The 12,480-nt window shown below is 35.4% G+C and overlaps 1 protein-coding gene across 1 annotated transcript in view; it reads left to right on the top strand.

Moving 5' to 3' along the window:
- Nucleotides 1-12,480, top strand: part of LOC149090187 (ras-related protein Rab-37-like) — a 132,381-nt gene that overhangs the window by 49,070 nt on the left and 70,831 nt on the right. The window contains exon 5 of the mRNA XM_089238306.1: nt 4,595-4,705. Within this exon, the coding sequence (XP_089094432.1) occupies nt 4,595-4,705 (111 nt within the window). The remainder of the gene's footprint in view (nt 1-4,594; nt 4,706-12,480) is intronic.

Genomic DNA, 12,480 nt, shown 5'->3' with positions numbered 1-12,480 from the left:
CTAAGCGCTATGTTTGCTGAAATATTTGAATCCAAAAAATTTGGTAAGAATAGCATAAATTGAGGAAAGAAGCATTGTCTGTTAGTTTATGCTGCTATACATGAAATTTTTTCGGTTGGCCTCAAGAGAGACAGGGCAAACAACTTTCTAACTGAAAGTTAAAGGACGGGGGGCACATAAAAATTTGGATTTTTATTTATGATACGCTATATATTTTCACTCTCGAAACTGGTACAGAATGATTTCTGAATACATTTTGAGAGCATTTTTCAAATTAAAACCATACCTCTGCTGCGAACGGTTGATGAGAGAAAGGCTGGACTTACAGGACACCCTGTATAACATTTCACTCATGTTGTCAGCTAAAGACTTGTCTACAATACGCATACGTTCATTTTCTAAGGGGAAATGGGAAATGTTAGAAATCTTTTTTACACTTCCCGTTGCATTCGTGCGTTTTTGCTTCGTTTTATTTTTTTAACTTCCTGGTATTGAGTTTCCAAGCTGAAAAAAAAGGTCACGTGATTTCCTGTCTGTCATCTACAGAACTTCATTATATTCTTTTTTTGGTAGAACCTCCCTCCGATGCCGAAAAAAAGAAGAGCATTCGACAAACGGTAGCTTCACGTGTTTTTGCCCGATTGCACAACTGTCATCCAGTCGGCTACCAGTCATTCACAAAAGCAGAATCAGAGAGAAGTTTAATTTATCTTCCCCCTTTTTTTTTTATATTTGCGACAACTTTAAAGCTCTTCGAGGAAAACATCCTGAAGGGCGTGAAATAAAACCGATTAAAGCAGTGCATGGACGTATGTAAATGGTTTGTTTTCGTGTCACCTAAATGGCTATCTTTGAATTTTCCATCTGTTATCATCTCTCGCTACTGCAGATGGAACTTGTTGAGGTTCTCAAAATAGTCAAGAGATATCATATTACGTGTGTGATCATACGGTGCATGTCAGAGTTTCATTTTAAAACCTACTTTTGAATGTGAAAACTAGGTAAAATACAGGGTGTCGTAAAATTGGGAGGAATTGATATATGTGAATGCGTTTCGAGAGAAAAAAAAATTATTCTCACGAAGGGGGATTTTTTTTTCTATTCGGAAAAATAGTTAACATTTTTGTTGATAGGGGGCACGAAAGCAACTTACAGAATTCCGGACCTGAACCATTCTTCAATCTCTTCTGTTTCTGGAACGCTCGTGAAGCTTCAGCCGACTCCTTGAACCTTGAACATTCACTAATCTATATCAGAGTGTCGTAGATGAGACATTAACAGCTCATACCCCACTTCATCATCTCTCTGTCAATTAAATGCAGTAATGCATTGAAGCCATGATTGATAAAAGAGAACAGGGATGATGACAATTTAAGAGTCATTTCACACCATCTGTAAGAAGGCGAAAAATTCCGAAATGTGCCTGGAAGTATACCTTTACCCCAGGAGTTACCAGCCACCTACCTACACAGGAACTAATGGATATCATTATATTGATGATAAAATTGATGCTAACTTATTATATGTGATAATATAATGAAATAAATAAATGATGAAAGAGTCACCATATTTAGAATAAGATACTGAAGATGGAACATGTTAATGACCATGCGATTAATGCTATATGAATATGCACAGAGATATCAAGATTGAAGCAATCATGGATTATGCCAAAAGAGCTCTCCAGAAACTGCTATGATTCTCTTCACAACTCTGACTGTGAGTGAGAGAGAGAGAAGCATCTCTCTCTTCGTGAAATCTCCAATTATAATAGCACTGATACTTTTCGACTCAAAAGCCTAAAAATTTTCTCGAGATGTTCAGACCCAATATTCTGGTTCTTGCATAATATAGCTAATTTTTCTCTTCTGGTACTGTCAGAATTGATACTCCGCATATGGCATTGTAAATACTTCATGACTTATACGTATTATATATTCCCTATTTAATTCCAAGTTAAATATTATTCATCTTTCTTATTTTTATATCTACACTAGCTATAATACCCGGCGCTGCCCGGGTTTTCTTCAATGAGGCTTTTTTGGATCACGTGATATCTCCCTTTCTTTTTCTTGAGGGACATACAAACCGTGTCCAAGTTAACCAATATGGCGACCTGCGCGATTCATGAAATAAACAGATATAGATTTACACAGAAACGTAGAAATGAATATATATTTTTCTTTTTTTAAGGGGCGCAAGGTATTTCGATCCCCCCCCCCCCTGAACTTCAAGTTATCCATCTGTCTGTTCCAGCTTCCAAAAATCCTTAGTTAAAGCTGTGGAATTTTTTCGATGCACTTTACGGGGCCCATAACTAATTTTAAAAACATCCTAAACTATATGAATTTATGCAAATAAATATCAAAAGACAATACGGAGAACTTAATTTTCATGCTTGAGAAGATATAAATAAAAAGTTGAAATCAATGTTATTACATGGATATCAAACTCAAAAGTAGATCCGGAAAATTATTCATATTTTTAATTTTCTGGGCTTCGTATCTCCAAGTGAATTCCATATTTCAAAAATCGAGAATTCAATTTAATTTTTAAAATTATTGATGTGGCAGGGAACCGCCCCCCCCCCACTAAATTTCCGTATTTATGCAGTTAAATCGGCAATTTTAATAGTGATTTCTATGAGGATCACCCTTTTCCTGACCCTCAAAGCGATGATGGTGATGATTATGACGTCTATTCAAAAAGCCTCATTACTGAGAGCATTGAAAATGTGGCAAACCATTATAAAGGCATAAACTATTATACATAACTGGCAGCATTAAAGAAGTGACAAACCATTGTAAAGACATAAACACGTCTGAAACTCATCGCTAGGGAACCACGGTAACCAAAGTAAACGTTCGGAAAGTGATTGTTGAGGCCCAAAAACCATTGTTGCCGGACAGTTTTTTGCCCATCTGGGGCATTTGCCCTGGTCTGACGAAATTTTAAAGTAGCCTATCGTTCAAGTCGGGTCACATTTGGTATATATGCAAAATTTGGCGACGATCGATCTAAAATTGTAGATTTGTATAGAGAACATACACACACACACACACACACAGAAAATCAATTTTATATATATAGATTATCATATTCATATAACAGTAATCACATCACTATTAACACGCTGCATCTTCAGCATCGTACTCAACGGATGATGACATTCTTTTCATTTACTCATATTACATCATATTTTCACACATAATTAGTTAGCATCAATTATCATCAATATAATGATATCCATTAGTTCCTGTGTAGGTAGGTGGCTGGTAAAGATATACCTCCAGGCACATTTCTAAATTTACCGTCATGTGTAACATGACTCTTAAATTGTCATCATCTCTATTGTCTTTTACCGACCATGGTTTCAATGCATTACTGCATTTAATTGGCAGAGCGATGATGAAGGGAGTTATGAGTTGTTATAACTCCTTTCATCATTCCAATTATAAGCTATCCATTCTTAGAATAAGACAAACATAATATTCTTTATGGGCATTGTATAATATTTTATCATGTGTGTATATATTGCTTATAATTTTGTTAATGTATTTGCTGTATTTTTGAAATATATGACATCCATATTTTTATGGGCATCTTTTTCTCAGCCACCTCGTTGGGCATTTTGCCTGTTGTGGCGTTGTATTTGTATTTGTATTAAAAGTCACATCTACGGCACCCCGATATATGAGTGAAGTTCAAGGTTTTGGTAGTTCAATAAAATACCAGACTCCCTCATTTACACATTTTTGCGAATTCGGAAAATTTTGATGATAGTAATTTTTATTTTAAAGGTGCCGTATTTCACAAAGTTAAACTTGTGTGTTTTGGGCCACACAAAAAATCCTACGCTTTTTTTTTAGTTTTTTTCGTAACTTGAACTACTTTGAATCGTCATTGCAGCATATAACTAAATTTTATGACGTTTAATTTTTTCAGATTTTTGCTTTGAAAGTTACTAAATTTGTTACAAGTGATTAAATTTTAACTTTATAAGTTGATTATTTTCAATTTTCAACTTTAAAAAAAAAGTGGAAAAAAAGTGCGTGATTGTTTTAGAATTCGATTCCGTATGTACTGGATCCTTAGAGAACGTAGATACAGCCAATCTATTAGAGACGGAAAAGAAAAATGGGTTTAAATATATCAAGTATGTAAATTTAATTATTTTTTCCGTCTTGATAAAAATCATGGGCCTGCAAACCATGGAAATTCAGAAAAATATATAGACTCATCACTTTATCTCAATCCCTTATCAAATTCTGTTGAAATTTTAAAAATCTTTGAGTCTCTCTCGATCTTTTTCAAATTTAGAAGTGAAAAAAACAAACTTATCTATTTGCTGGTATAAATTCTCAATAAAACATTAAATGCATTATACGAGAAATAAAACCTTTTAAAAAGAGCGTTAAATACACGTATGTCTTTGAGCAATTGAATGAAGTTAAGGACGGATGAAAGCTTTTGTGAATGAGGATGATCGTTTGGCCATGTATACGCATGGAATTTATAGTTTTTTTTTCTCGCTCTCTGATTCGTACATTTCTTTTCATGTATATATATATATAAATTTTTTTTATGTTTCCAGGTGATGCTGGTTGGAGATTCTGGAGTCGGCAAAACTTGTCTCCTCGTTCGTTATAAAGACGGAGCTTTCCTTTCCGGCGTTTTCATTTCTACAGTTGGAATGGATTTCCGGGTGAGATCCCCTAAAAATGGAACAAAAACAAAACACATACACGCTTTGTGAATTGATTTTTAGAGTGGTCTATCTATGTCTTCTCAGATTGTCTGAAAGGATGGGAAAGAAAGCACTATGGTCTCTGATACATAAAATTTCTATACATCGTTTTATTGCAATATACAGAAAAGCGAAACAAAATATAATTTAATTCCTTTACAAATTACATTTTAAAGGATTGCAAGGAATTGAGTGTAATTCGAAATACGTACGCGACATCGTGTTCTGAGCATGTTATCTTCATTCTGAAGGTTTTACTAGAGCGGAACATTCAAATATACGGGCTGATTATAAAAAAACTATCCCGACATATGGACCCCTAACTATCATACCATTCACAGTAACTGAATGAAATTTTGGCATAAGGTATTTTGAGGTATGCGCTCAAGAATGATATGGAAAACAACAGTATCACTCTAACAGTTACGGTTACAGTGAGAAAATTTCGAAAATATCAAATGGCAACACCAAGTTTTTTGTATTGGAATGCGATCTCCATACTGAAAACCCCTAAATAGCGTTGGAATGGCACCTGCAGCACGAAAATCCCCGGAGCTAGGCAAGGAAAAAGTAAAATGGACTTTGCCGTGCACCAGAGCATTAATGTTCGTTTCATTCGTCACACCGTTTCTTCGGCTGTGATCCCAGCCTGATTAGTCCTTCACAAGGTCATGTGGGAATAAATTTGTGAAACACAATAAAATGCTTTATTTTATGCTGCTTCTCTGTCCTTATTGGTTGTCCTCACTTTTAGCCTATCAACCGCCGGTGATTTTCATGCTACAGTTGCCGTTCGAACGCTATTTAGGGTTTTTCACAATGGAGATCACATTCCAATACAAAAAACTTGGTGTTGCCATTTGATATTTTCGAAATTTTCTCACTGTAACCGTAACTGTTAGAGTGACACTGTTGTTTTCCATATCATTCTTGAGCGCATACATCAAAATACCATATGCCAAAATTTCATTCAGTTTCTGTGAATCGTACGATAGTTAGGGACCCATATGTCGGGATAGTTTTTTTATAATCACCCTGTATATACAGGATAATCACTTATTTAAGGGACATTTTCAACATGAAAATTCAGCATTTGTCATTTTCACTTCATGTTATCGAAGGCAGATAGTAATACCTCTAGAACACAAAACCAAAATAACCCTGACAACACAAATACTGTCCGCTATGACCAAGCATTTACATACACACACACACAACACGTTTCTGCATGTACCAGTTTATTAGAAATTCCCAAGAGGAATATTTACGAAGTCCATTCTAAGTTCATTCATCTCGCGACTAATATGCAGAAAGTCCCTTTCCTTGACATGTTGGGGGCTGAAAAAATAACATCTCTCTAATCTAGCCTAGAGATTGTTTGCGCTCTCCCTCAAGGGAATAGATGGTCACGATAAGCTTGATGCAGTCATGAGAAGCATTGATGGTGAACCTTTGATACGAGAATCTTTGTAAATAACGGACTACCATGAAATTCTTTATGTATGCTTGTAGCTACCTTGCTAGAATTCGGGGGATTCAAGTTGGTCTTAGCCAGTATTGTTGAACATCATACCGCTCGTTGACTTACTATGTTTGATACTAGGTTTCATATGTTGAAGTACTATGGCTACTACTTCTACCTAATCGAACATGCAACTAGTACACATTTCTCTACGGAATTCCTGACCAAACGGCACATGCCGGAATGTGTGTTCTGAGTGTATGCTTGGCCCTAACGTATTTATGTTGTCGAGTTGCGTTTGTTTCGTGTTCATGCAGCCATCTTGCTTCCATTTTCTGAAATAAAGATGGAAATGCTTGAATTTTCATGTTTCGTCGGTATCGTGTCGTAGGTCTGTCTGCTCTCTGCGGAGAGACTTTTTCAAATGGGAGACCGGCTCACATTCGTGCCCCAAAGCTAGAAAACCAACTTCATCCGGCCACCACTGTGCCGTCAACGGAGTTCGAACTTGGATCCTCAGGACGAGAGTTCAGCGCGATGCCAACACTGTGGTACTGAAGTACTATGACCGTGGTTTTGAATGCTATCAACAGCTGATTACTTTTGGTACAGCCTGTCACACCACTGTATCAGCGAAGTATATCAATAGCTGTTTTCGACCAAATATTGTACTCTGCGTTCATCCCACAGCGAACATCAGCATGTAGTCTTTGGAAAGTGCCCTTATACTTCCTTGGTCAGCATGATTCTTATACCTCTGTAAAGTCGGGAATCCATGGTGCACCGATTGGAGCATAGAATAAATGGTCTTTTCAGTCAACAAAACGGGAAAGGACTGGGGCAGTCGTTAACACTATCTGGTCAGCAATACATCAGCACCACATAAAAACTTACATCCAATCAATGCCCTGCAAAGTACTATTCTTATGGAACGTCTACTTATGCTCACTCGCTTCGACCATGGGTTAATAAATGGATAAATGTCAAATTTTTTCTTTTCTTCTCTTCTTTTACCGCCCACACACACATACACACACACATGCGCCACGCTAGCTTTCCACCATACCAATTCCTAGACACGCAACGTAAGCTCTTTTGACAAACCCATCATAAGCAGGTCCTCCCATGTTTGATGTTTGATGTTCGTCTAGTGCGCATTGCTTGCCTCACATTTCTTGACATCCGTACACGCCAAGGAGAAATTTCAGCAAACCATTCCAAACCAATCAAGAACAATACATAGCACACAGATGTAGATAAGCCTTTAGAATTCAAAGAATACATGTAATTTTACTGATGATCAACCTGCCTATATATTTGGACATTTTACTCATTCAAGGTTTCGAGACAAAAATTACGTGCTTAGAACATATTACTGTATCTGTGTCTCAAATTTCAGCGTATTCTTTGAATTCTTAAACTGAAAAACATACTCTTCCGTGTTTATTTATAACAGAGTGATAGAAAAATAGCCCATTTACCTCGACATATTTTTTATCTGCCCTCAACATAAAGTTTCGGTTTCCCGCAACCTGATATGAAGACCTAAGCTTCTTTGGACTTGTCGAAAGAAAACGCAGATCCAGATTACAAGCTGCATATAATGAGAACTACAAGATAGATGATATCCGTTTTCTGAACCATTTATCAAAGCCGAACTCCCTAGCCATTAATGGTTATCTATCTCTTCGATGGGTAGAGTGAGTGAACCAGATTATCTTCTCGGTGGGATTCATATATATATATATACAGATGCTGCATGTGTACAAATACATCTGTAGTATATATGCACATATGAGAAGGAGGGGACAGAGAAAACTGCTAACTCTGCCATCACGCGATTAAACAAGGACTATTTGGTTCTCTGAAGGATTAATAATAGGAGGTGTCTTTGAAGGAGAAAGCGCAATTGATGCTGTTTGTTTCAGTCGCGGCTTTATTTTCCATTTATCCAGAGAATAGCTCGTCCGGGAGCTCTCTAGTTAATTTCCATAAAAATTATTCCTTTAAGGGGAATGTTACATTTCTCAGTTTGAATCTCAGTTTGAAGCAGTTAATTTATTCTCGATTCCAATCAATTAATTTAGTCTTTGAATTAAATAGTGTGATGACATCAATTAAACTCAGATAATATTCGTTTTATTGAATGTGTAGATAGGAGTGTATACCTGGAGAAGTCACATGGGGCCCTATTTACATCTCGTGATAATCCACATTTCCATCATAACATTTTGACATCACACACGGACATTCACTGCTTCAACTCCAGAAATGAAGTACACGGAAAAAAAAAACCAACCAAAACAAAATTAGGCGCGTGTTTCCAGCGCAAATATTTTGCAGTAGCGCGGTGGTGTCGTCATCGTTCTTGCACTCAAATCGTGGGAATCCAGGTTCGAACTCCGTTGGCAGCACAGTGGTGGTCGACCGGAGTGGGTTATGCCACCCTTAAAGGCAACATGTACTTGGTACATAAGTAACCTCGCACGGAATTTTACTGGCGAACCGATCATCCTAGAGGCATACTTGCAATTAGGAAAAAGTATCCAAATAACGTGTAGAACTAAGATACGCCATTCATGTTGCAAGGGGTTGTATAGTTATTAAAATTAAAAAAAAAATTAACGTTGTATACGCTGACACCCTGTGCTCAAAAACCCAATTATAGAAAGTTGTTTACCCTGTCTCTCTTGAACCCAACAAAAACAAATTCCGTTTTCAAGTCCAATGTTCACTTTTTTTTTCTTCCGAATACTAAACACTTTTTGATTCCTATGATGCCTATATGTTGTTCAAATACCTGTCAAATACCACACTTGTCCATGTAAAAATTGGTCAGGTTATGTTGAAATAATCGGAATCACATTTTCAGCATTGTTTTTAATACATAAATATTGCTTACAATAATAATTGCTTGGATTATTTTCGGTTCGGTTATAAACTCAAATACAGGTATAAAGTTATTAAATTTAAAATTGAAACGAAAAAAAATTATTTGGAGACAATTCATATTAAATATAATTTTCCGTTAAGCTGTTTGACAAATAAGAGATTTAATCAAATTATGATTCCATGCTTCAAAAAAAAAAAGAAGAAGAAAAAAAAGGAAAAAGTGTAAAAAAATTATTTTTCGGTTTTAACCAAAACGTGAATAAATGAAAAAAATAAATTAATTTTTCCTTTTTTGAGCACTAATTTCTTTTCTTTTCGTTTTAAAGAACACATATTTAAGAAATTTAATTAATTTTACTTCCATATGTTTATTGAACTCAATATGAAGAGAGAAAAATATTTGAAGAATATTTTCTGTTTTGAATATATTTCCTTTTTAAATATTTCGAAAATAAAATACGTTTTTAAGAATTCGAGAGTTCGTTTCAAAATATACGGGAAAATAATTTTTTTCCCTCGTAATTTGAAGATAAATAACTCTTTGTGACGTTTTTAGAAATTAAAAAAAGAAAATATTCTTGTGTGGTAACGATTATTTTTCATCATCGTTTTCATATTTTTTTCGTAAGTGAAGTGAATTTTTTCGAAATTTTATAGAAAATAGTTTCAGGATATCAATTTTGTGTTTCACTTTTTTCTAAATCGTACTGTGTTCTGAATATGTCCATAAATCTGCCGGGGGGGGGGGTGGCAAAACATCAATTTCCCCCCCACCTCCTTCACCGTGTGGCTGAAAGTACCAGTTTACATACTTACTCTCAAAAATCATATCGATGCGATATCATGTTACTTCTACCCAGGACGTATCCGAATTATTTAACTTATATGCGACACTCTAAGAATTTATTCAACTTTTCTTCGGACTTTTGAAGAGGTAATTCAGTTCAATTACTATTGAACCTTCAAAGACGTATATATATATAATTCATCTTTTATACTACCCTCGAAGGAATTATTCAGCTTCTACACTATTCTGGAAGAATTAATTCAGCTTTTGTTCAACCCTCGAAGACGTATAATTCAGCTTTTGTTCAACCCTCGAAGACGTATAATTCAGCTTTTGTTCCATCCTCGAAGAGGTATAATTCAGCTTTACACAACCCTTGAAAAGAATTTATTCAGCTTTTATTATACCCTCGAAGATTTACCATGGCTTTATACTGTCCTAGAATGAATAATTAATTTTTCACTGCAACTTGAAATAAAATTAGTCACTTTTTTGTACTTTTATGCAAGTATCTCACCAAAGAATTAATGCAGTTTTATACGACCCTTCAGAAGAAATTAATTCATTTTTTATGCTACTCTCAGAGAGCTTAGTCAGCTCTTATGCTGCCTTCAAAGCATAAATTACGCTTTTATACGATTTTTCGGAGGAATTAATCCAGTTTTTATACTGGTCCTGAATGAGTAATTAATTTTTACACGACCCTCAAACACAATAAGTCGCTTTTTGTTCTTTTGTATGGCCCTCAAAGAATCAATACTGTTTTTATTATGCCTCAAAAAATTAATTCAGCTTTTATACGACCCTTCAAAAGACTTGGTTCAGCTTCCACCCTCAAGACACTTATTTAGCTTTTTTGTACTTTTATGCGGCCCCCCCTCAACGGACTTGCTGAGCTTTTATATTGCTGCCCCTCCCCCCAATACGACCCGCAAAAGTAATCTTTTGGAAATTTGTCCCACTAGTCAAAAGATTTGCGCCACCCGTGTCTTAGATATTATCATTATTAAATTATTTTGTGCCTTATTGTTCTATAGTTTTATTCGACGTGACAGAATGTTCATGAATAACAAAATTAGGCTGGGATTACGCTATAAAAGTTTTAGAAACGTTCTTTCACGAAACTTGAAAAAAAAAACAACCAATAAGCCTATTGGGTCACATTTGCTCGAATGTACCACGTGACAACAATTAAAAGAACAAAAACTTTTTTCTTAAAACAAAAATTTATTCCTGTTAATGATCATGAAAAAAAAAATTCCAGGTCGAAAATCAGGATAAAATTTCCAAAAATTTCATTTTTAAAAGTCATAAAATACAAATTTTTTCGTAAAATAAACATTATGGCACTCTCATTAACCTTTTAATTCCTAAAAATGGTCATTTCATAGGAAAATGTGAATAAAAATTAAAAGCAAATTTCAACAAAGCGTTGCACAAACGCAACAACGTTAGTCAAAAGTACATGTTTCATCTAGACCCGATGAAAGAATTGCAAATTCCCTATTGGTCCTATTGGTCACAAGGGGAGTGTGTGTTTGAAATTTTTTGTTTTTTGTCTATATTATAGTTTTGTGTTTCGGTGTTCATTTTGTTTGTTTTTCTGCTTTTTTTTGTCTGATTGTGTGTGTATTTGAATTTTAAAAAATAATAATAAATAAAATAAAATCTTATCGTTTTTTTAAAAAATAATGATGTACGCGTATGATAAAATAAAGATATAAATAAAAGCTCGGCATGTTTTTTTCTACATCCGAAACTCGAGAAAACTCGGAATTCATTATCTCTGGAATTGAATAGTATCTATGATGGGAGGTTGGAACTTATCTAATTCGAGAGAAAACACACACACACACAATTATTATAATTATCCATTCGGGACAGAAGGAGGCATCTTCAATCAAAGTCTGGAAAATTAAGGGGAGGGGGGGGGCTGGAAGAAACAATTAACTCGAGGGCTTCTCTTCATCATTTTCCCATCATGAAAAGCTTTTCACATGAGAGAAGAGAGAGGTGGAACTTGTTGATACACAGCGACTATTGTATTTACTCCTTTTGTGTCCCGGCATCACCACTCTCGTACCTTCATCTTACTTTGTGTGTACTGTACATGATTTGCCTCTCTCCCTCCTTCCATTCCATGAATAACAAACAACTCGATGAAGATGTTGTCATCTCCAAATGTTTTTGCTCTCCTCCCATTTTCCCTTCGAATAGGTACAGTGCTGGGGGAATAAGTATGTACGCACTCTATTTTCGAATCCGCTTTTTCATTGATATTTTACTGCTATATCTTTTTCCGACCTCTTCCTACGACAACCATTTTTCAGCATATACAGTTCGCAACCCTGTACGGTATGTGTATGGAATTCTTGGGCATTTCTCTCACGTTCTCTGGGAATTCAGTTTCAGCGAAGAATCCATTTTATTTTCTGAAATTTTTTGGACATTGCTCAGAGGCATTTTTCCATCGGAATTTCTCATAGAGTTTTTTGTGTTCGCGTGTGCTTTTATCTCGCATCTCTCTCTCTCTTCCGGGAGTTTTATTTTCTGACTTCTGATGGAGAATTTAAAAATTTTTTTAAAGGCGAG

This window comes from Pholcus phalangioides, unplaced genomic scaffold (genome assembly GCF_987345545.1).
Source record: "Pholcus phalangioides strain wild (caught in Gottingen) unplaced genomic scaffold, Ppha-v1.0 ptg000001l_1, whole genome shotgun sequence".
Taxonomy (NCBI): Eukaryota; Metazoa; Arthropoda; class Arachnida; order Araneae; family Pholcidae; genus Pholcus; species Pholcus phalangioides.
Note: the sequence above shows the minus strand (reverse complement) of the source record. Positions and strands in the feature narration are given on the sequence as shown.